The sequence below is a fragment of the Globicephala melas genome, chromosome 10, assembly GCF_963455315.2.
Source record: "Globicephala melas chromosome 10, mGloMel1.2, whole genome shotgun sequence".
NCBI lineage: Eukaryota > Metazoa > Chordata > Mammalia > Artiodactyla > Delphinidae > Globicephala > Globicephala melas.
This window is the reverse complement of record NC_083323.1, coordinates 82683918-82710225: the sequence shown is the minus strand read 5'-3', so window position 1 is coordinate 82710225 and position 26308 is coordinate 82683918. Positions and strand designations below refer to the sequence as shown.

The window sequence follows — 26308 nt, the reverse complement described above, 5'->3', positions numbered from 1 at the left end:
CAGGTGGGGTGTGATCAATGATTCCCCGTTGCCATTTCTCCATCTCTAACTGGTAACCCCTAAAGCACTGCCCCCCGCCGCTGCCTGAATTACTTTAAATTGAAATTGTTATTGAGACCATTGTAGATTCACATGCTACATGTAAGAAATAATAGAGCTGCACTTTGCCCAATCTCCCCAGTGATAAGTAATATTTTACAATACTGTAGGATTCTATCCCAACCAGGATGTTGACATTGATACAACCCACTGAACTTATTTGGATTTTCCTAATTTAACTTGTACTCCTGTGTGTGTATATGTGTGTATGTGTTTAGTTCTACACCTACGTTCATTTTTGAATAATCATTTCAGCTAAAATGTATGGAGTACCTGCTGTCTACCTGGCACTGTTCTAAGTTCTTTACATGTATAATCTCATCTAATACTCACGTACCAAGTACTGTATACTTAGCTCCATTTTACAGACGAGAGAGGCTAAATGATGTGGCAGTGGCAGAGCAGGGCCAATTCACTTTACCACCAGGCCACACATCTCTCATTACTACAGAGCACCTCTTGGTTACAGAATTCAGCCCTGTGGAGCTAGACTGTGTCCAGAGGGCCAGGAGGCTGGGAACACACTTCTTAAATAGCTATAAAGTCAATGTCTCTTACAGGGGATTTTTAGGTGAAATTATTCTATCTGATACTATAATGGTAGATATAAGACATTACGCAGGCTTCCCTGGTGGCGCAGTGGTTGAGAATCTGCCTGCTAATGCAGGGGACACGAGTTTGAGCCCTGGTCTGGGAGGATCCCACATGCCGCGGAGCAACTAGGCCCATGAGCCACAACTACTGAGCCTGCGCATCTGGAGCCTGTGCTCCGCAACAAGAGAGGCCGCGATAGTGAGAGGCCTGCACACTGCGATGAAGAGTGACCCTTGCTTGCCACGACTAGAGAAAGCCCTCGCACAGAAACAAAGACCCAACACAGTCAAAAATAAATAAATAAATAAACAAATGTGGGGTTTTAAAAAAAATTTATAGTTATTCAATTTCAAATATTAAAAAAAAAGACATTACGCATTTGTCAAAACCCATAAAACTGTATAACACAAAAGTGAATCCTAAGTGAAGGATCGGTTTTAATAAATAATAACGTATTGGGGCTTCCCTGGTGGTGCAGTGGTTGAGAATCTTCCTACCAATACAGGGGACATGGGTTCTAAGCTCTGGTCCAGGACAATCCCACATGCCACGGAGCAACTAAGCCCGTGCGCCACAACTACTGAGCCTGCGCTCTAGAGCCCACAAGCCACGACTACTGAGCCCACGTGCCACATCTACTGAAACCCATGTGTCTACAGCCCATGCTCCACAGCAAAAGAAGACACCACGATAAGAAGCCCACGCGCAGCAACGAAGACCCAACACTGCCAAAAATAAATATAAATAAAATAAATTTTAAAAAATAATAACGTATCAATATTGGTTCATCAATTGTAACAAATGTACCACACTATTGCAATACGTTAATAATAAGGGAATGGGGGAAGGTAGAGAATGGGAACTCTGTACCTATGCTCAATTTTTCTGTAAACCTAAACTAGCTCTAAAAAATAATCTATTAATTTACAAAACAGAAATAGACCCACAGACATAGAAAAAAAACTTATGGTTACCACAGGGGAAAGGAAGGGGGGGATAAATTAGGAGTTTGGGATTAAAATATACAGACTACTATACATAAAATAGCTATCCAACAAAGACCTACTGTATAGCACAGGGAGCTATACTCGGTATCTTGTAATAAGCTATGATGGAAAAGAATCTAAAAAAGAATATATATATGTGTGTGTACATATGTATATATATACATATATATACATACACACACACACACACACACACACAAACTGAATCACTTTTCAGTACACCTGAAACTAACACAACATTGTAAATCAACTATATTTCAATTAACATTTTAAAAATAATAATCTATTAATTTAAAAAATATTTTTAAAAAAGTCAATTGTTCTTTCAGATGGACCTGCCCACAAAGTAACTGAAAAAACTTTTATCTTTGGAAATCTCCATACTGTGGTCACTGAGCATTTATATTTCGCCACTTGCCTTACATTATCTGAAGGGGCAGGAATATAGTGACAAAAACTCAGGCACTTAGAGGGTGCCCTGGGGATGTGTATGGCTTTTTTCCCCTTCCACATCTTCCCCTGCACCGACCTCAGAAGCTGAGCAGGACGCGGGCAGACAGAGTAAAGTGCCTGTAATTCCCATCCATTCCTGGGCCCTGTGGAATTTGAACTTATGTTTACTGCGTTGTCACTCGGACATTAAATCTTAACTGTCAAAATATTCTTCAAGGCAGAGAGAGGAGTTCAGCATGGTATCCCAAAATGTCTTTTCCATACTCTTTTCGGCAGCTCTGAAAGAAAATGTTGCTACTACTCTCAAAAATACTGTTTTTATGTTCCCATGGAAATTCACAAAGGGAATATTATATTTAATCTTTACCACAGCAGAAATACTTATTTCTGATGGAAATAATATTAGACATGGAAATCATGGAAAATATTATCTAAACTTTTATATTGAGTAAGAAATCCATCCTGTACCTCTTGAGTATTGTACACCTAGAGCAATCAGGAAAGTGGCCAATGACTACCCACTGTGGAAATTGTTCCTTTGACAAACATACTATGCTCCCAGGCAAACTGTACCTCTACACATTATCATATAAAACCAGAGAGACAAATTAATCTTAGGAGCTATTTGGAGGAAGATATCTGAACAGACCTCACACTCCTCCGCCCCAAATCACAATCCAATATGAACTCATAATCTTTTTCATTGGCTTTGGTAATTGTACCCTTTGAAGACAATCTGTGAATATGCATATAGCCCTTAGGCACTTTAACTGCCATTTCATCCAATTAACAGATAATTAAAAATGCTTTGTGTGAGTACCTTTCCCCCTTTCCTTTTATCACCAAAGAGTGAGCAGTGCCTGTAAGGATGAAGTGCAGGAAGCAGTCACAGCAATGGGAGATGTCAGATGTATCAAAAGCAAACATCCTCCCATCTCACTTTGTCACTTGACCCCCGAGGTTTGGGTTTTAATGATGAGCTATTCTCCTTTAACGAGTCAACCAGTTCTTATGGGACTAGTCATGAGATGTTCCCAAAGTTTCAGTATGTTGCTAGAGTCATCCTCACGTAGAGTGTCATGGACAGATTATTTTCAGAGCAAACGAGGACCAAATCATACTTACAGCTAAATTGGCGGCAAGATCTATTTAATTCTGCAACCAGTCTTTTCCACACTCACCAATGGGAGGAAATGGGCATAGATAGCCTCAAGAAAAGGAGCCTGACTAGACAGAATAATCAAGTAACTATATTTTAAGGGATTCTTTTTTCCTATAACAACCAAGATGGGCTATCAAGTTAACCTATGATAATGAACAACTATCAAATCTCAACCTCCATCCAGGTTTATTTCTCATTCATGCAATGAGTCCAACATGGATCAGCAGAGAGGTCTCTGCTTCATTTAGTCTCTTGGGGCCCAGGATAATGGAGGCTTCTTGCTAACTCATGATCCCACTATCACTGAAGTAGGGAAAAGAGGTGTGCAGTTGACACCACCAATTAAATGCTTCCACTTGGAAGTGACACATGTCAATTCCACTCATATTTCATTGGCTGAAGCAAGTCACTGGCTAAGCTTAACTTCAAGGGGGCTGGAAATTGCAATCTTAACAGAGACCCAGAAGGAGGAAAACCAGAATATTTTTGAGTAGATCTGCCTGTTCCCTGTGACTGACTCATAGTTTAATAATACTGTGCAGTTTGATAATTTAGCATCTAGCGTTTTGATGCTACGTGAGTGACCCTGAAGGTCTATGATAAGACCTATTGTCTTGCAGGAGGCAGATATTTAGCTAAAGAGTTAGCTCTGTGGTTCCCCACTTGTCACATTCACTGTAATTCAAGGAAAGTGATTAAAAACTGTGTCTCTTATAAGCATACTTAGTTGTCCGTTATGAGAACTTTTTACTGTTTTAGGAACTAAGAAAGGCTTTGTCTTCCATTGAAGAGTTGGCATGTTTCCTGTTGGGAATTAATTAGAATCTGTTGACCCTGCAGAGAACTAGGTTATAAACTTTGAATTAGCCCCAAGAGTTAACCTTATTTTCTTAGCTGCTTTTAACCTTGTTTTCCTCCTTTGTAATTAATTGTAAAACAATGGTATTATATTTATCCTTTTTATATACCACCTCAAGCTCTTTTGTGAAAGAGATGAAGAATGAATAAAGAATTGGAATTGAAAAAGACAAAACAAACCTGTCACTTTGTTAAAAACAATCATTTTCCTGGTTGTGATGCTGTACTATAGTAATGCAAGATGTTACCACTGGGGGCAACTGAGTGAAGGATACACAGGGTTCTTGTGAATTATTTCTTACACCTGCATGTGAATCTGTAATTATCACAAAGTTAAAAGTTTTTAAAAAAAATCTACAATAGCCTCCCAAAGATGGTTGACTGCTAGTGCTGGTGCTTTAAGTCTATTTAAAGGACTTGAAAATGTCAAGATTCTCTTTCAAACCAATAATTTAATGAAGAAATGCCCAATTTACCATACAATAAGATTCATTGTGGCAAAGACTTGAACCACAGTCAAGGGATATTTCCATGAATTACTAATAAAAAAAAAAAGACACAAGATTTATACAGAAAGTGAGTACTTACTTTGTCTCTTTTTTTCCTTCCTTCTTCCTTCCCTCCTTCCTTCCCTCTCATCTTTTTTCTTTCTTTTTCTTTTCTTTCTTCTTCCTTCCTTCCTTCCTTCCTTCCTTTCTTTCTTTCTTTCTTTCTTTCTTTCTTTTTCTTTCTTTCTTTCTTTCTTTCTTTTCTTTCTTTCCCTCTCTTACTTTTTTTCTTTTAAAAGATACAATTAAATCCCTCCTATTGCTAAAGACTATGGTAAGCAATTGGTAAGGAAGACAGAAAGGTGTCTGCCCACACAGTGCTTATGTTTTAAAGGAGGAGACAGTAAAATTGCAATTGTGATACATGCTTAGAGGAAAACTAAGAGAGGGCTGAGATGAGATAAGGGGAGTGCGGATCCACTGTAGACGAGGTGGCCATCTGAGGAGATGGAGGAGGAGAAATAACTAACACTGTGAAGAGCAGAAGAAGAGCATGTGTGAAAGGCCTGGGAGAGAGATGGATCTGCATATTTTTGAGAACCCGGAAGGTGGTCAGTATGGCTGGAAGATGGTTGGTAAGGAAAAAGCAAAGATGATGTTGGCAACATTGTGGGCAGAGCAAAAGCCTAGTAACTCCAAGTGTTGTTATAGGTGATTGTCAGCTAGGACTGACATAATTACTGATACGTGTTCTAAATTAAACAAGTTTGTTGTTGAACTAATAAATCGTAAAGTAGTCATTCTTTGTCTCATTCCTGTAGATACCACTACTGTTCCCATATTCCTCCATATTCAGTTTCCAAAGAGAAAGCTAATGAACAAGGATGTTAAGCAATTAAAAAATGCAAAAGAAAAGTTAGAATTAGTACTGTTGCAAGAGCCCTCCATATGTAAATAAAACACCGGCAACAGGCAATGTCCACTTGTTGACACACGTAGGACAAAATATAGGTATATTATGATTCTCAGCGTCAGCTCTTTCCACTGGGATGGACACTCTGCTCCTCGCGTCTTTTCCATCTGCCAAAAATTCTGATAAATGTATTTATAACTTATTTATTTTATTATTAGAGCTTAGGCTAAAATACAATAGCCCTCGCAAAGATAACACTATGACTTGAATTTACATTAAAGGCTAAAAGACTATCTTGGAGAGAGGTTACCTCCTAGGTATAGAGAAGGAATGGCAATAGATGAGAGGATTAAATTAAGATATTGAGTGGAGCTTCCCTGGTGGCGCAGTGGTTGAGAGTCCGCCTGCCAATGCAGGGGACACGGGTTCGTGTCCTGGTCCGGGAAGATCCCACATGCCGCGGAGCAGCTGGGCCCGTGAGCCATGGCCGCTGAGCCTGCGCGTCCAGAGCCTGTGCTCCGCAACGGGAGAGGCCACAACAGTGAGAGGCCCGCGTACCGCAAAAAAAAAAAAAAAAAAAAAAAATACTGAGTGGATTAAACTTTAATGGTGATATTTTATTTATTAAAGTTGTGCATAATGATAAAAGTATTAATCTTTATAATGTTTTGGATTTTTGTATATATTCCTTAATAGTTCTTTTATTAAAAGTAGATGATTACCTTCAGATTCTCTCCTAAGAGTAATTTTCAAGCAAATGAGCTCTTAAAAATAGAAAAAGGAGAGTGGAGGAATGGAAAGGATCGTGAAAAAGACTGAGTCCACTAATGACAGATTTCTCAGAGTGAAGGAAGCTTAGAGCAAGAAGAGACTTAAGGAGTCAACTAATGGAAGTCCTTCTTTTTAGAGCAGTAAATCTGTTCAAGGTCACGGGGCCAGTTGGTGGAGCTGGTGGAGGAGATATGGGGTCAGAGCCTCATGTCCAGAACTCCTGACTTCAGTCTGTTGCCCAGCATTACACTACAACTGCTTGGAGTTTCCTCTTGGTTTAATCACTGGTGACACCAAATTTCATTTTAGCAACACAAGGACTATCTGGAAGTTAGAAGTAGACCTGTTATTGACTGGCAAACTGGAGAAAGTACCTTAAACGAGGATGAAGAGGGGTAAAAGGGACAACCACAATGGCTGAACAGAAAAAGCCACTGAAGAAATAACTACAGTTGATTCTCCAGGGGGGAGTAAAGCAATGTAAGAAAAAGAGCATCATATCAGGAAGTATAAAAGGAATGCTGCCTGTAAGGACTGCATCCTCTCCATTGCCCAGACGGTTACTAAAGCTCACTGTCCGGGTGCAGAGTCTGAAGGCTGAGAGAAGAAGAGAGCTTTGAGAGGGTTTTTAAAAAGACACAAAAGTTAAAGAGAAAAAATGAGGCACAAAGAGAATTGGAGTTTCACCTAGAGAAGAATTATTGAACACTGAACACTAATATTCTATCATTTTCTCCAGTGTGTAGATGTCTGTCTGTAGATAGAATATGTATGAAAATGTCTTCATTTGGCAGCAAAAAGGATTTTAGACTTCAGAGAAAAAAAATTCCTAACATGTTAAACATAAGAATGATCTAAAAGGGCCAGCTGTTTCTTCTGTCTGTGCTGGTTTAGGTGTAGTGCAGCCAATGTAAGAGTCACTTCTGGTCCACAGTAGAGCAAGAAACATTCTTCTGGTAGGAGCTAAACCTAACTGACTTGCCTCTCAGCACCCTAATTTCAGGTTCTAAGAAACCTGCTACACTCAGAGCTGGGGAAGGAAAAGCCACTGGGATCCCTTGGGCCCAGCGCTGCACCTGCACTGCCTCACAAGCACATTCCAGTCCCTCAGGTTATTAGACAATGAACTGTCACTGGCAGGGAACTTACTCTGATATAAAAGGAAGCAGTTATCCAGGTTAGTGTTCCAAGAAAGTTAAGAACAGCTGCAACTTGGCTGGGAATCTTGTTTATCTTTTTAATTGTGTATATATGTCCAGAGGCTCTCCGATGGCTCTAATATAAAGAATAAATGCTGTGTGGGAATTCAGTAATTAAGAGTCTCCTGTTGTTTCCTGTGTGGTAATTTTCACGGAGACCACTGTGAAAATTTACTCACATGAGGCTGAGACAGAAAGGAAGTACCAGGAGAAAACTCAGAAACAATTAGCAATTCAGGAAGTGCATTTCATTATCAAACCTGCACATGCTGGGTTTTGAGCAAACTTGACTACCTTGAGTACAGTGACGTAAAACCATTTCGACTTCAGAACAAATGCCTTTGTTGATAAAATGGATTCTATCTTTCAGATGAATGTTTTTCTGGGAACTCCCTGGTGGTCCAGTGGTTAGGACTCTGCACTTTTACTGCTGAAGATCCAGGTTCAATCCCTGGTCGGAGAACTAAGATACCACAAGCCTTGAGGTGCGGCCAAAAAATATAACAATAATAATAATAATAATAATAATAATAGAGGGAAGAAAGAGATAGAACCTAAACAAAATAAAGAATATCTATACAAAACCAACAGAAAATATTTTTAAAAATAAACAAATCTTTTTCTAACCTCGCAATAGTTTCTCAGGAGTACCTCCATTTGATGTTTGCTGAGAAGTATTTAGATCAGCGTTTTCAAATGTGAATGTGCAAATGAATTACCTTGTTAAAATGCAGATTCCGATTCAGTAGATCTGGGGAGGGGCCTGAGATTCTGCACTTCTAACAAGTGCCTAGGGGAGGCCCATGTTGTTCGTCTAGTAACGATGCTTTGGGTAGTGAGGTTTTAGATAACTTCGAAACTCATCCAGTAGTTGTTTTAGATTTTAAAAGTCACTCTCTAAAAACAATAAATTAAATTAATCCCAAGCAACAGGAAGCTAAGATGATTTTCAAAGCTAAATGCTTATGTCTCTTTGGGCCAAGAAGGAGCTCTTGCGAGTTGAGATCAAGAGCAAGCTGGCAGACAAAAACAGTGCCAGGCAAGATGCCACCTGATGGGGGAGATAGGGCTCAGCCTGAATTACCTTGTCCATGGGTTTTGGCAAACTCAGGTCTAATCAAGGTCATTTTCAATAATGAATGGTTACAGTCTGGTTGATGGGGTCCAGCAATCATCATAATCGAGCAATAGGCAGTGATTTTGTTCCAAAGGAGTCAATCTGGATGGAAACTGGATTAGTCTATGTCTAGGTAGGAAGAGACGATGTCCAAGCTTGAGGCAGTGGCTGGGCCCCGGTCAGATGGGCTGAGGCTGTGAGCAGGGTGATTCTTACAAAGAACTGTATCAGCGCAGAAATCCAGTCAATCAGGATGGATGGACATGCAGGTTGAGGGTTAGGGAGAAAGCGCAGTGGGATCCAGGAGCTCATCCAAGAGACACCAGATGCTGGGATTAGGACAGCAAAGCTCATTTCATGCTTCTGAATTTCTGCTGTTAATGTACTATCAGACCTGTTTCCAATTAACTCATGAATGAGGTGAGATTAAGTCTGCAGATGAGATGTCTTCAATACTTGGAGCTAAGTGGTGCTTCAAGAAAAAGTGTGGAGCTGACAAATATTGTGTACCTCCTAGATGCTGAGCACTACACAGGGTGTTTAACACACACCACATAATCATATTTAATACATACTTGTCAGTGTAGGCTGCATCTGTAAGGTAACACCTGTCCGCTGCTGTGCACCATTGCACATTTTCCAGCACCACACGTGAGTATGTTGATGGGAGTTTCTTTTTCTTGTCTTATTTTACATCTTGAGTTTTGGTGCCAAGTTTTCTTTTTCATGTGAGGTTTTGTTTCTGCTTATATGATTGTCATTGTTATTTGCCACTGTTTACAATTACATAATAGGATTGATTATATAATAGGATTAAAGAATTTTGCTCTGAGAAGATAGGAGAATGAGGAAGATGTAATCCTTTGAAGAGTTATTGGTCAAGTGGTAGAGGCAACCGTTGACATAAAAAATTATAAGTTCTCATGGTCACCTAGATGAGCGCGGAAGGATGAGAGTAGAACCATCTGTGGCCTTCATATGCTCAGCTGAATACTAGCCATTCAAGTCAGTGAATAGTCATGAGAATAACTGTTGAAGTGTGTTGGAATTATTGACATTAAAGAGAGTTTGCAGGGACTTCCCTGGAAGTCCAGTGGTTAAGACTCCAAGCTTCCACCGCTGGAAGCACGGGTTCAATCACTGGTTGGGGAACTAAGATCCTGCATGCTGCTCAGCACAGCCAAAAAAAAAAAGAGAGAGAGTTTGCATTAAATTGGGGCGGAGGACTACTCTTGCAGAAAATGCAAACATTAACCTCGTGCTTATGGCAAAAGCCAGCCCAAGAAATATACCATTTCTTCTCATAGGAAATACGAAATCACCTTCTCATGTGACAAAAACCAAACTGATGAGGAAGTATTTTGGATGTTCTCTGTCCCCATCACTTAACCTCATTTGGCTTCTTATTGCCTTTAAATTGCCTTGTCAAATATCACTGGAGAAGCAGACCGATTGGTTCTCTTTACTCAGGAGTTTACAAAGACTGTCTTGCAAAATATAACTTTAATATATGGGGAAGGTAGGTAAATAAAAGTCCAGACAACTAGAAAGATGATTCCTAAATTGAGAGTGAGAGCATCGGTAAGTATGGGGTTGGACCTGGTGGCCGTGCTGTGTGAGGTCAGCACGGTCCAGACGACTCCATGATGACCCTTGTAGCCTAGTGGGTCTGTGAAACTGATTTCTGCCACCAAGATGACTGCTCACCTGACAAAATAACCCCATCCCTTAATTATACCAAAAAGGGAGTTCTTACCATCTACTTTCGGCCGCATTGCATTCTAAGGACATTGATTCAGGCAAGAAACACTAAGCTAACGGTATTTTATGGGGTATTTCATGACCCAACACTAAAAAATATTTTCCTCACTGATGCCTGAAATTTCACTGGTGAGGTCTGCCTTCGTTTAGTCAGTTTGGGTTGTATAACATAGCTAGTCCTGGAATTCTGAAGAAACTATCACTGGTGGCTTATGCAATGAACAATTTTCTGAAAGCTAGGCATGCCTTAGGTAAGACACCAGAGTCAAAAGGAAATAATATAGCACATGATTTTCTTCCTTAGAAGAGGGAACCATAAGTAAGAGTGTTAAGAATGTTGTTCATTGTTGTACTAGTCAGGGTTCTATAGAGAAACAGAACCAATGTATACAGAACCTATATAATATTTATGTATAATATATAACATGACTTAAGGCCTTCAAATGATTGGATGTGGCCCACCCACATTAGGGAGAATAATCTGTTTTACTCAAATTCTACTGATTTAAACGTTAATCACGGACTTCCCTGGCGGTCCAGTGGTTAAGACTCGGCACTTCCAATGCAGGGGGTGTGGGTTCAATCCCTGGTCGGGGAACTAAGATCCCACATGCCACATGACACAGCCAAAAAAAAAAAAAAAAAAAATGTTAATCGCATTAAAAAAAATACTGTTTGCACAGCAACATCTAGGCTAGTGTTTCACCAAACAACTGGATACCGTTGCCTAGTCAAATGGGCACATGAAATTAACCATCATGGTTATATTCATGTGGAACATGAAACAATTTGTATTTCTAAAAACTGAAAACACCTGATTACTTCTCAATAATTTTACCAACCACTGCTTAACGGCTTTTATCTCCAGGCTTGAGCAGATCACACGTTTCTAAACTCACCTTATGCAGTAAGGGGAGCTAGATGATGCCACTTGTCCTGTAGCAAGTATTTGCACCCTGGATCTGGGACGTTCCACGCCCCCCCCCACCAGGCCTAGAGGGAGGGGCTGATCCCAGCTTCTTCACCAGTATATGGTGAAGTATCTATTAGCCCCTGTGTCTTTGTGTTCACTCTCTTATTTTTAATCAAATCTCATCAGCTTTACACATGAACTGTTGTAAGCGCCTTACAATATTAACTCATTAATCTTTGTAATGCATGAGGTTGGTACTACAAGGATCTCCACTTTTTCACTAATTTAAGTAGCTAGTTGAAGATCAAAGGATCAGTGGGTGGCTCTCAACCATTACTTGTTAGGCAACCTGCACAGCAAGAGGTTTCGTTACATCCAGCTGTGGCTTGGAGGGTGCCGGAGAAAAGCATGCACTACCTCTGCGTATCATTATCATGGATATCGATGAGAAATGTTTACTAGATTATTGTAACTATCTTGAAATCAATGCAATTTAATCTCTTAATTCAATCAGTTCAGTTTAAAAATAGGTATATTGCATTTAGGATACAATCAGCCTGAATCTTGCAACTCTAAAATGTTTTCATAAGTGAAGCTCTTGTGTTACACTCTACCCACCTCTTTAGGGTTGTAATTTTTCAAAAATCCTATTGACTTCCTGATGACGACCTTTGGAGAGAAGGAACCATGGGTTTCCATCAAAACTATCCTTGCTGCCTAAAAGACATAGTTAGAGAACAAGCCCAGTGATGATTCTATACACACAGAAGAGTCTACGTGTTGGCTGTGGGTTTGTTGGTTACAGGAGTGACTCTACAAGTCGTCACAATTTTAAGTAGTGTCAGCCTACCATAGAACATTTCATCTAAAGATATGATGGTGTCAAGCACCTATGAAAGGCCATGTATGTGGAATCAATTCTTGATTCAAAAAATATGCTTAAGATCAAATCGAATCAATGTAACAGAAAAATAATTACAAAGGCTGAAAATTGCCCCGCTCCCCGCTTTTTTTTTTTTGGCTTCTGTTAGTAAACCCATGTAGAAGAGACACTTTCTACGCTGAAGGAGACTGCTGTCTCATCTGATAAATCATATAAGCTCCAGTGAATGTATGTCATCACCCGCAGGAATGACAGGTCTATCTTTGTCGCTCTTGTGGGATTTGAGCATTGACACTGTCAGAGAACTTGACTAATAACCTTCACCTGGACCTTCCAAACTGCACATAACTTCTTGATAAAAATCTTGATAAAGGCCAATATTTTCACAGGTTGGCAGGGTCGGGAGAAGAGGGTCACTGAGCACTTTGACACTTTTAAGTTCAGTTTACAGTAACTCCTTGAGAAGCCTGAGGTTTTGCTGCACTTGCAATTGTTGGGACAAATCACAAGAAAATGAATGAAATATGTGACCCTCAGAGATACTGCATCTGGCTTTATTCTCTCAAAGATATGTGCTCATGAGAGTAATTTATACACATCACTGTTTGACGAAAAGGACACATCATTGATGTTCTCTAAGTTTAAATCGAATGCCTTTCACTTTATACTGTGTTTTATTCTAAAGCCACATATGTGTGTGTGTTGTTTCATCAGTGAGATTCATGACAGTGAATGGGAAGAAGTAATCCATTCCCCTTATTCTGCTCAAAATGCAAAAGACAAGGCTAAATTTTGCTAAGGACGGATCCATCCCAGAGGAAAGGACAACTCTTAAATGCCCATTGGATTTCTCATCCACATGTTTGAAAATATGAGACGTAGTTAGACTCTAGCCAGGGGTATGGTTTCAGGTCTTTCTGGTGTGCTTAATTCCTTCTCTCCCTCAAAGTCATTTTGGTTTAAAAACACCACACCACGTTTACATCCCATGACCAAAAAGCTTGGAACATCAAAAAAACGGTAATTGAGCATTATTATTTTATGCATTCAACACTGCTGATTTCAAGAGACTACACAAACAGGAATCCTTGAAATTGTTTTATTGATGACAGAATCAGTGTATAATTTGATGAGGATTTGATGACGAACCTGCGAACAATAAAGAATATGTCTATTGCCAGCAAAATACAATTATTCCAGGTCCTTTAGACGTTACAAATACAGTTCTTTCACACCAGACGGTTCATACGTAACAAAGCCATTTAAGAATGCTTAATTGTGCTTCTACAAAACCTTCGAAGAATGAGGTAGTTTCCTTTACCCACCATATTTTCCACATTTCCATTATTACGCTTTCAGTGAGCTTAAATCCTTTTAACATAATCTTTAAACAATTGCTCATGAGAGCCCAGGCTTATTTATAAAATGTTTATTTCTTTCTACTTGATTATCCTTAAAGATAATCTCAAGAATAACTACACAACCAGAGAAATTTGAGACAAGCAATGGCTGGGGCTTTTTCATTACAATCAGACTTAGATGCAAGAGAACACGTTCTAAAAATTCCATAGTTAAGCTGGTATTCTCCCATTTCTAACTATAAACTGATTTAAAAACTACTTCCTCACACTACTTTTCTCTCAGCCACCATATCAAGTAAGCACAGATTCTTCAGCCTAGGGCGTTAGGCTCCATTTATTGGCTAACTATGGGATCATGCATTGTTTTACGTCAACAGGGGACCACCTGAATTTATAGGTGCATACAGATTAGCCAGCTTATCCTTAAAATTTCATTCAGAATCTACTTACTGCCATATTCCTGAATACCAACACCCTTCAAACACTTATCAATGAAGTAGAAATTGAGGCAGGTTATTTGTATTCCCGTCTTGACGCTGAGAATGACTCTAACGACCATTGTGAAATTAGCTTGAGGAAATCGCAGCGTGTTGTACATTTTAGTTAAAAATAAAATGATAATATTCAACGAATTTCCAAATCAGTTAACCTTCACCAAGGAAAGGGGGATGGTGGCCAATAGTATTCCCAAGGGGAAAAAGAAGTCACCATCTACTCCTTGCCACTTATTCTTTTATTCAGTCTCAAGAAGCTTCACAGATCTTAAAATAAAATGGTTGAAGAAACGACAAAATAGGTCTTATAGACTATGCAAGTATAAAGTCTTAACCATATTGGTAGTAATCTAAAGTAGTTCCCATGTAACATGACCGTTAGATCATTATCTCAAGAGTATCTGATAAGCTGACCACTATATTTAGTCACTTTCTAATTGGCACTATTTGTACTTGGCACCTATGTTGAAAGATCCCGACGGCTGGCAGAATGAGGAAAAAGAGCTCTCTTGGACAGCACAGAAGCAAGTTCGACTTTTTGCCTTACTTTCTCTACTACCATTTGTTCTTCCTCTGACATCTTCTGTAGTTAAAATTGTCTCCATTCAATGATGGGTAACAAGGAACCTAGCCATTGTGACAGTGGACATGTAGAGAAAATACATGTCAATGATAATACATTTTAAATTCATTCCCGTATCACAGCTCGCAATTTTTACCATCCCAACAGTGGGTTCCATAGGTAGAACATTAGGTAGCTCATGTTTTAGACCTTATTAATCGGTATGTGGTATGCAAAACAAACTTTCAGACAGAAAGTATACAAAGATTGCTTAAAACTTCAATACTTGTATCCAGCAGATTTTTAAAGACCACCTCATTTGCTAAGACTGAATTTCATGCCTTTATCATTCACTAAAGCAAATATGTTTACATATATCTGATCCCAGGGAATTATTTACCTCCAAACACTTGATATGTTTCTATTCTATTGATATGTTTCTTTATCACTTCCTCAAATTAACATCTGAGAAGTTTTTTACTATGGTATGTATACTGAAGATGGAAAATAAATCACTTTCTTCTACCTTTGTATTTTTAAAAGAACTTTCTGGCAATGATCAAAAAGAATCTCTTTGAAATACTTTAAATGGCCTTTCTTTTAAAACCTCACACTTTGAAAAACTGTTGTATTAATGTTAAGTCTTCCACCTGCTATTTTCTGAGTAGCTGTAATCCATCATTTTCAAGCCAACAGTCTCAACAGTTTGATTCATAATTGACATTTTCCAGAAAAAGTCACTCTGGGAACATTTTGTTTATTTCAATAATACCTGACTTTAAGATCAGCAAGGATGCTGTAATTTGAGGTGTTCTTTTGTTAGACGAACCATGACAACTTAACATCGCTCCAAAGGGATGCAGTTAACAAATGTATCAGGTTAGCAGTAAACAGTAAACCGGGAGGTAATTCACACCAAGAACCCCTAAATACTAATCTACTGAGTAGTTTCCCACGAGAGGAAAGAAAGGAATGGGGAAAAAGGACATTATTTCTTTTAAAAATGAGATGAAAATGTTTACTGTGATTTCTTGATAGCACACCAATAACAGAGGTGTGCTCTGGCCTTTGTCTCCTTATCATCTAACTGTATTAAATATTACTTTTATACCTAAAACTTCAAGTAGGAGAGTAGAAACTCCACGAGGGTAATGTCTTTATACTACTTATTTTCTAAAACTAACTTTCTAATCCCTACTGTGAGTTGTGTTAGACACATATTTGTGGGTATTCAATCAACATTTCTCAAGTTAACTGATCCAATTAATTATAATCTCTGTGATCTTTGTCAATTAATAAGTAATGCTTATTCAGAGAGTGGTACTCTCTGCCTCCTCTCCTTGAGGAGATATCTGGAAAACAGACAGCTGAACAAATTCTACTTGTGGCAAAACAAAGTGATAGGTGTTATAAACATCTGCTAAAATTATGTGCCAGGATTACTATTTATAACTTAAGTTTTTGCATATCCTAAATCCACATTAAAGGAATAATTCTTTGATCGTATTTAGAATCAGGACATGAAATCAAAGAGCCCTCTTACAATGTTTCTCTAACCCCTGTCTAAGCTTTAGTGCCTCTCATGAATGTTTATTGCTCTAAATATTTTAGAAAATATCACTCATTGACAGTGAATGTTGTCGTTTCCTGCTTAAAATAGATTTTTCCCAATCATAAGGGTAACGTGAACATATAATTTTAAAAAGGAACTTTTAAAGGAAAAAGAATACAGTGATTGAGCACTAAGTGGGAATGGGGAAAATAAATAAGCTTATGTTGGCAGCTAACTTTATAGCACAAACTCCCTAAAGCAGAGCTGAAACCGAAGCTTTAGTAAAGTTCCTACAATTCTTTTGACCAAGATATACTCATTAATTGCGTTTAAGTGCCCCAGAGTACTCTGATTTCAGGAAAGCTAGATATGAGGAAGAGTTTTCACCCAGGGTGTATAATGTAGGCTTCCCAGATCTTCAGGAGGGCTGACATTGCCAAGTTATAGAATCGATGTGACATTGCGCTTTCTTGCTACCTCTGATCTTTTTTTTTTTTCTCGTGACAATCTTTTGAGAACAGAATAAACGGTGTTTACCAGGTAGAAAAAATAGTGATTCCCTAACAAGTTTTCTCAGTCATTTATTCCTCTTTCCCTTTTACTTTTCCTCTGTACTTTTGAAAGTAAAGGTTTTATTAGGTATTACTAGTTTATTCAGTCCTGCAGGTTCTGGGGAGCACGATACACATCCCTGAAATGGACTCTTCTTTTGGTGTATCATGAGTTGAAGCCTTGATAAATGACTGTAACAAAGAAAATTCCTAAAGCTTTAGGAAATGCTCAGGTTTTGTCTAATGCCTGAAAGCTTCGTTTTAAAATCTTGGTTTCTACTGATGTGTTTTGAAAAAGGCTGATGAACTTGGTCTGAAGTGTAAAAACTGAAAAAAAAGTGGAAGGAAGAGAACACGCAAAATAAGTTAATCATTATCATTTTAAGTGCCACCAGTTCTGTTTATATTCATGCACATGTGAACTGCTGAATCCCATTTGATCAACCCAATTAAACATTAACTAATTGCAGCCAATTATGCAAATATCAGCAACAATATTAATTTGTTGATCTTTTTGAGCAGATTAGCCTCACATGTTCCTAATGCTAGCCTATCTTACGCCTTAAATGATCAATTAGTGTTGCGATAACTAAGTCTTGAAGAATGGATAATTGCCTAGTTATAATGTGCCACTCTTGCTGTATTAATCCACTGCAATTAAACAAATAGTGCACAAGGAAAAGAGATGTGCAGATGTTCCCTTTAAATCTATTTAACAAGTTAGTGTCAAGGTCAATTTCCTGTCTTATTACTTAAACGAGAATGGCAGATTGTGTCCTCTGTTTTAGGAGACCTTGTTTCTTTAAATGTATATCCTTCATCTTCACAGAGTCTGGTAGAAAGGGCTTAAAATGCTCTTAAGGTCTGATGAAAGAAATCACACAGACATAATGTCAAGACATATTGTTCTCGAACTCTTACAACGAACATGTCTCGCCATACTAATTCAGAGATGCAAAGTATAAAATGTATTTGCGGCAAATAGATGATTTCCATTTCTCATAGGAATGTTGAGTCTGGTTATCATGGGCTACTTGACAGGTTAGGATTACCTTAAGTCATTTCTAGCCTACAATATTGAAAATAAGGTCCCAGGATTTGGCCAAGGCAAATGTATACTCTCAGAATGCTACTTGGTGAACAAACTTGTGCAGAGCATAGTTAAAGCACTTCAGCCCTACCTAAAAAGAACAGACTCTCCCAAGATTTCAGATCGCCAATTAAAAGCCCCCTAAAAGACATTTTTACCATTCCTTTTCATCTTATACTTCCCTCATTTTCATTTTACCGTTCTGATCTAAAAAGATTCTATGGCCAAAAGTCTTGGAAAAGAATCAAAGCCCCATTTGCTATGTGCTGCTAAATGCCTTAAGGAAAATTTTCCAGCACGGCAAAACTTTTAGAATTTTTTTCCTTGCTCTGAAAAGAGGATGAAATATGATCAGCAAGATGAAAGTTATTAGGACTAAAGGAAACCAAAATATAATGTCTGAGAGTTGACCTTCCAAGGGTAAATGTTTTCTATCAAGATTTGACTTTCCCCTAGATAAACCAGGATACAATTTTAACTCATGGCTCCTAAACAAGGAAAATATCATCTATAATCACTCTCCCTGTACCCTAACCATGTGCTTATCCAATCCCCATTCAACAGAAATGAGCACCTATAAAACCAGAGTATAAAATCCAGAGTATATACCTCTTTGCTTTCTATCAAAAAACTAAATATGATTTATTTTGTATTTATCACAACATTTATGTGTTTAACACGAAACCTATATCATTTCCATTTGGTTGGTACGGTATCACGATCTCTCTAGAGCTATTACTTTAATTCCAAGACAGTCTTCAAATAAAGACAATATGAAAATTGTTAATTAAAAATAAAATAAGTTAATCATTATCATTTTAAGTGCCACCAGTTCTGTTTATATTCATGCACATGTGAACTGCTCAATGAGGTAAATACAGACAAAGTCAGAATCGATCACAAATTCTAATAAAGAGGTTTCACAATATAGAAACAAAGAAGGTACACTTCTATAGAAGGTACATGTTCATTCATTCCTTGTTATGTGACAGGCAGGGGAATGCAAAGATCTATAAGGCACAAGACCCTCAGTCTTGTAGTGAAGCCTGACTGCTGATTACAACACAATGTGGAAAGGGCAAGGGTGGGCCTTGCTGATGCACCAGGAGAGCCTGGCGCAGACCGGGACATCAGGAAGGAGGGAGAGATTTTCCCTAAGACGGACTTAGGGGACCTGGAAAGAAATATGAGGGGAGGAAATCCAGTTTCTCAAAGTCTTGATTTAAAAAAAAAAACAACAACAAACACTTTCTGAGGATGAAGATGTGTGGCAGGAAATGGTACCTATGAAATTTACTCAGATCAGCTTTTCAAACACAAAAACACTCACTTGGTTGAGGAGCAGAACGTAACTTATGCTAAAGAATAAACACTTTTTTATCTGATTGAAGTACCAAGGGAAGCACTCAGGTTATGGAGGAAAATTCTACGCTTAGATGGCTTCCATTCTCATCTTTCTAGAGAAGGTAAGGTAAGCTTCTAGGAGCAAGTTTATAAACTACCACTGGATGACTGCAATTCATCTTCTCTGGCACGAGGAAACAATCGCCCTGGAAACACTGATAATACAAACTACATTATGCACAACTAAAAACAGGTAGCCAAAGAAATTTCTCATAATTCAAATGCAACAGTCTGTCCCAAGAACACACAAATGATAGCCTGTTCTTTTCCATTCAGGATACTGTGATTGTCCAATCACTCTCTTCTCTTCCGTACTACAACAAAAGCAAGAAAACATGTTTCAGTGTAAAAACTCACAGCGCAGGGGCAGCTTATAAATACATGTAATGATATAACCAACGTTGTACAAAAGGTTCACTTCTGTTTTGAACATTAAAAGCATATTCACACTGAAAATAAGACTATGTGTAAACAAATACCTGGAAAGAATCACAAATTTTATAATTACTGTGGAGCTCGTTGTATAGCTGGTATAGGTCCCTTACATATGCCTTTGCATTGCCATTCTGTATTTAGCGTCTCAGATCATGTCCCCCTTCCACATGAATTGCCTCTTTCGTACTAATATAACTTGAGTTGAAATGAACACAAACAATAGAATTCCTGAACTGGAAAGAACATTAATGACCATCTAGCATGCAGGGGATGAGCCACATAAGTGGGGCTCTGGATTTCACTTCAGAGCAGTTCCACTTCTACTGGTTTTATATAGTGGGATTCCAGGAAAGGTTTCATTTGTAGAAAATTTCTATGGCTTAAAAATCAAGTGTGAAGAGCAATGAACTCAAGCCCAGCTTCTCATTTAAGGACACTGAGGCTCAATGAAACTCTTAAAAAAAAAAAAAAAAAGTATTGAAGTAAAGTTGATTTACAATATTGTGTTAATTTCTGTGGTACAGCGTAATGATTCAATTATACATATATATATATTCTTTTTCATATTCTTTTCCATTATGGTTTATCACAGGATTTTTTAAAACTTTTTATTTTATATTGGAGTATAGCCGATTAACAATGTTGTGATCATTTCAGGTGCACAGCAAAGGGACTCGGCCACATATACATGTATCCATTCTCCCCCAAACTCTCCTCCCATCCAGGCTGCCCCATAACATTGAGCAGAGTTCCCTGTGCTGTACAGTAGGTCTTTGTTGATTACCCATTTTAAATATAGCAGTACAGGGGCTTCCCTGGTGGCACAGTGGTTAAGAATCTGCCCGCCAATGCAGGGGACACAGGTTCGAGCCCTGGTCCGAGAAGATCCCACATGCTGCGGAGCAACTAAGCCCGTGCGCCACAGCTACTGAGCCTGCGCTCTAGAGCCTGCATGCCACAACTACTGAGCCCATGTGCCACAACTACTGAAGCCCGCGTGCCTAGAGCCCATGCTCCACAACAAGAGAAGCCACTGCAATGAGAAGCCTGCACACCGCAACAAAGAGTAGCCCCTGCTCGCCACAGCAATGAAGACCCAACACAGCCAAAAACAAATAAATGAAAAATAAATAAATAAATAAATATAGCAGTACATCACAGGATATTGAATATAGTTCCCTGTGCTATACAGTAGGACCTTGTTGTTTATCCATTCTATATATAATAGTTTGCATTTGCTAACCCCAAACTCCCAATCCATCCCTCCCCCACCCCACTGCCCCCCTTGGCAACCACAAGTCTGCTCTCTTCTAGGAAGCTCTTAATCACAGCCCAGTTCTGCCTCTATGCAATGCTATTCCTTCTACATCACAATGTCCATGTGCTGGGTGCCTCTTAAAGAACTTTGAAGACCTCAGAGGGGACTTCCCTGGTGGTGCAGTGGTTAAGACTCCATGCACCCAATGCAGGGGGCCTGGGTTCGATCCCTGGTCAGGGAACTAGATCCCACATGCATGCCATGACTAACATTACGTATGCCACAGCTAAGGAGCCCAAGAGCTGCAACTAAGGAGCCTGCCTGCCGCAACTAAAGATCCAGCACAACCAAATTAATTAATTAATTTAAAAAAATAATAAAAAAAGACCTCAGAGAACAGAATCTATCAAATTGGTAAAAAAAAAACTGGAAGCCAGGAATGGGTCCACCTACAACCTTCTGGTTTACATGAAAAGGAGAATGAAGGAAGCCCAATGACTATAAGTGACTTGCTTAATCCATATCAGAAAGGGTTTCCTAAAGACGGTGGCCCCCCACTGTTGACTCTGTTGATTAATGATGAACGCTGGATAAAACATTCCCAAATTCTGCCTGATTTATAGATGGTGGCGACACAACTTAGGGGTAAGAGCAAAATATATGTTTTATTTTTCTTATGTGGATTCCCATTAATAGATCAGACACTTTAGTCATTAATAATAATTGGGCATCAGCATACTGACATTTTAGCAGATCTTGTTACAAAACTTGATTCATGACCACTATAATTTCATCTTGAATCTCACCAGTTGAAGTGAATTTGCTTTCAATTAGTTGTTTTAGTTTTAAAAACAGTCAAGATCAATTTTCAATACAATGACAGTCATAGGCTGTGTAATTCTATGAACCTGCAGAATATGTGTTAAGGTTTATCTCTCTCATCCTATAATTTATGCTTTTATGTAAAATCACAGCATTCCGAGATGTGTCCAAGAGATGTGATAATACAGGTAATTCATAATGTCTAGACCTAGGTGGTTAACAATCACCTTTCATTTCAATGATGGATAATGTCACTTAATTTTCCAAGGCAAAATAATTCAGAGTAGAGATGACAGATTCTAGCAGGGATAGAAATTTTTCCTCAAGAGGTGTCCAGAGAAGCAGGGGCAAGAAAACACTCATGTGCATGAGCCAGGCTGTCCGTATACCACTGGCAGTGTCGTTAACACAACCACAGTGGCAGTCCCACACCTTTAATGTTTGCAACACAGCAAATCAAACCGAGCCTGTAGGATGGTACTTTGAGTCCACCTGGAAGGCTCAGTGGGATGCGCAGAATTTTTATCTTTTCATCAATTCCAGTTAGAACACTGAACTAAAACATGACTAACGACACGCTTATTATTTGCATTCAATGCATGTATGGCAAATTTTACAAGGCCTTCGCTAAAATACTTTCTACATTCAGCAGAAAATTCTTAGCAACATAAAAGGTGAATCTTCACATCAGGTACTTACTCTCCACAAGGTCCAAAAAAAATATAACCAGCACTGCTCACCAGGTAGCACTTTGGCATCCTGGTTCTAAACCGCACTCGATGGCCATGCAAAGTTCTGTGATCCCGTAACAAGGGGAGAAGTGTGGATTAGGGAACAAGGAGGGGCTGGGAAGCTGGTCAAGGGACTGAGCCATCAAGGCAATCTGGAATGTTTACCAAGTCTGCACACGAAAGGGGTGGGACTCTTAACTTCCAGAACTGAAGTCATCATGCTGTTCCACTGAAAACAAGAAAAATACAGTAACGACTAATGGCCATTTATTCTTACGAAGTTATAGCCACTGGTGGGAAAACAGATTTTTGAAATTCTATCTGGTGACGTGCAGTCAACACAGATCCTGCTTCTATCCCATTCAGCTTCCCTTATTTTAAACTGTTGAAGATGTCCCCCTCTGGGTCTTGGCAATCACTCCTCCCACTTTCTGAAATGGTAATAGCAGCGCTGCTAGTTAGTCAAACACGCTACCCGGATATCGAAGACCCGGCTTCCAGCTTTTATCTGATCTTGACAGCAGTTGATGTGTACCTCACTTTGAAAAGACCTAAATCAGATTCTCTGAAGGTTTTTTTTGAAAAATAATTTGACGTTATTCAAGACCTTCCTCCCATCTCTTCTCAGAATGTGTTAATATGCAAAAGGCTTTACTCTTTAGTACTTGCTTGGTGTGTCAATCACCCATTCATTCCTTTATTTAAAAAACATTACTGAGTGTGTACTATGGCCCAGGCCCTGTACCTAATACTAGGTTTACCAAAAGAGAATAAAACAATGCCCACCCTCAGACAACCACAGAACAAAGATAAGTGTGTGACTAATTAGAACATAATATAAAGGTCATATGTGGGGCATCCCGGCGCGGAGCGGAGCTGCAGCTCGGTCTCCTCCGCCAACCCTCCCCCTCAGGCGCCATCCCTCCTGCTGGCCAGGCCCACCCGGACCGATCGATAAGATCCACTGCGGCTCGAGCCCCGGGCAGCTCACGAGCAGCCAGAGCTCCAAGGCTCCCCGCGGCGACGGGAACGGAGAGGAGGCAGCCGGCGCTTCCCCCCGCTCAGGTCAGTGGACCAGAGGACCGCCACTCGAAAAGCCATGCAGACTCATCCCCCAAAGGTGAAGGGAGTCGCCCCGCGTGAACGGAACAAAGGAGGCAGCCGGGGCCACTGGCGATGCCATGGAGCCGGCACCCCCCTAGACAGGGCGCTGAGGCCAAGGGGGAGGTCCCGCCCAAGGAGACCCCCAAGAAGAAGAAATATCTTTCAAGAAACCTTTCAAATTAGCGGCCTGGCCTTCAAGAGAAATCGGAGGGAGGGGGCAGGGGGCATCCGTCTGCCTCGTCACCCACAGAGGAAGGGCAGGAGCAGGGGGGTCGGTGCCTGCGGCGAGGGAGGCACCGCCCAGGGAGGGAAGGCTGCCGCCACCCGAGAGCCAGGAGCCCCAGGCCACAAGGGAGAGGCTGGTGCAGGGCCCGGGCGCACAGCCATCCACCGCTGGGGGCCCTACACCAGCGGGCGGGCTGAATGAGTAGCCGGGTGAGGGCAGGTGGGTGATCTCTAAGCTGCAGAAAACTGCGCTGTCCTTGTGGTCACTGCCTGGACCTGGTGCCCTGGCTGCCTTCCTGTGCCCAGAAAGGAAGGGGCTGTTGCCCCCTCACCACGTTCCCTTTCCTCTTCTCCCTCCTGTGGATTCTCCCATCATCCAGCTGGTCTTCCCCTTAAGGCCAGTTGAAGATGGTCCCTTGCAGTTTCCCAAGTTGGGTTAGTGATGTGAAATGCTCCTGCCCCTGTCCCTGCCTCCTTCCCTGTCCCCACCCGTGCAGAAGGCAGTTGCTGGTTTTCTTCCCCAATTCTTTTCCAAGTAGGTGTTGTTTATTCCCCAAATCCCTGAGCCCCACGTAGGGGTGGCTATACTCCCAAACCCTGAGTGGCCAGCCTTCCCTGTTGAGTTTTTTTTTTTTTTTTTTTTTTTTCCCTGTTGAGTTTTTAGTCTCGTGTTGTGCCTAGTGGCCCCTGGGCTGGGGAGGACACTGCCCCTGTGTAGGTTTTCATAAATGTCTTACTCGAGTTCAAACCTCCAGCTTGTGAATCAACTGTGTCTCTTTTTTGACTTGGTAAACAAGTATTAAGCTTTGGGGTCGAGGGGAGGTATGTGATGTGAAACAACTTCTTGTTGTCTTTTTTTTCCCCCTCCCATTGTTGTAAATAACTTAATGGCCAAACCCCAAATTTGTAATTTTTTTTTTTCCTAACTGCTAAAACCATTCTCTTCCACCTGGTTTTACTGTAACATTTGGAAAAGGAATAAATGTCATCCCATTAAAAAAAAAAAAAAAGGTCAAATGTGATCATCCCAGGGGCCATGGAAGCTGGAGGATGAAGCAGCACTTAAGTGGGTGAATATGTGTTTGTACTGGGGGAAAGGGACGCTGTTCAAGAGACTGAAAAGATTCCTAAAGGAGATGTGTCTCGAAGGATAACCAACACCTTATCAAGTGGGAAAACTGTAGAAGATACAGAAAGGCAGAAAGGAAGCAGCAGAGAGCAGAGCATATTGGACGACAGAGAAGACCCCTAATGGCAGCGGCAAAGGTGAAGATGATGGTAACTGGAATAGCAAAGAGCAATGGGAGAGAGGGGAAACATGGGCAATGTGGAGATGTTCTCCAAGTTCAAGTTTGGTTAAGTATGAACACAGAAGTGTTTTTCTTTGTTGCATTAAAAAAAAAAAAGGAAGAAATAAGAAGAAAAACAGGACTTCCCTGGTGGCGCAGTGGTTAAGAATCTGCCTGCCAATGCAGGGCACGTGGGTTCGAGCCCTGGTCCAGGAAGATCCCACATGCTGCAGAGCAACTAAGCCCGTCTGCCACAACTACTGAGCCTGCGCTCTAGAGCCCGCGTGCCACAACTACTGAAGCCCCCGCGCCTAGAGCCTGTGCTCCACAAGAAGAGAAGCCACCGCAATGAGAAGCCTGTGCACCACAATGAAGAGTAGCCCCCGGCTCGCCGCAACTAGGGAAAGCCCAAGTGCAGCAACGAAGACCCAAAACAACCAAAAATAAACAAACAAACAAACGTATTTAAAACAAAAACAAAAGAATCCTGTCATCTGAAATGTCCCCCTCCTAAGAGGTATTTGTAGGGCAATCTAAGATCCAGGGAACTATGTGGATAATTAGCCAAATGGGATGAACACTCAGCCTCAGAGGTTCTTACTTGTATACAGAAGTACACAAGTCCAATAAAAATCAGATCTGTGGTTAAGAAGGTATCTTCCCCTCTAGGTCACACTGTAGGAACCTTGAGGTTTCTTGGTTATTGTTGTTCTCTTCTTCAATTCACCAGAGCACTTTGGAGGAAACACCACGTTTCCACGCAATGTCAAAGAGATCAAATGTAAAACATGATGCAATTCTACGCTTTTTCCTCAATAATTACACTTCAATTATTTTTCTTGGAGAGAAACAGACAATTTAGTAGCTTGGCTGACAGCACCAATTTGCCAGCTTGTAAGAGAGTAATTTCAAAACTGTAGGTTCCATGCCCACAGGCACGAAATAATTGAAGAAGAAGAAAGAGGTGGTCTTAGATTCCAAATGGATGGTCCTTTGTTACTTAACAATTTGGAGCAGATTTGGTGCTCCTGGTTTGTAGTTTAATTCAGAATCCTTGTATTATCTCATGTATCCCCTTGTTTCTTTGTTCAGTGTGGAGCTCTGAACGTATCATTAGTTTTTAGTGTTACTACCATTTATACTTTACTACCTAGAGTATTAACTTCTTGGCCACAAGCACCAAGTTATATAGAGCATATACACAGGTAAGAG

General features: G+C 40.1%; 1 protein-coding gene and 1 non-coding gene across 9 annotated transcripts in view; one reads left to right on the top strand and one right to left on the bottom strand.

Moving 5' to 3' along the window:
- Positions 1–26308, bottom strand: part of BCAT1 (branched chain amino acid transaminase 1) — a 269064-nt gene that overhangs the window by 154712 nt on the left and 88044 nt on the right. The window contains exon 11 of one of the 8 annotated variants that reach the window (XM_060305914.2): positions 13304–17065. The exons of 5 other annotated variants lie outside the window; for them this stretch is intronic. In XM_060305914.2, the coding sequence (XP_060161897.1) occupies positions 17015–17065 (51 nt within the window). In that variant the 3' untranslated portion in view covers positions 13304–17014. Of the gene's footprint in view, positions 1–13303; positions 19547–21766; positions 22708–26308 lie in introns of those variants that run through there. 2 more of the 8 variants (XM_060305915.2, XM_060305913.2) reach the window with 2 other exon arrangements.
- On the top strand, positions 7935–8007 carry TRNAK-UUU (transfer RNA lysine (anticodon UUU)). The gene has a single exon. It is a non-coding gene; the product is annotated as a tRNA-Lys (tRNA).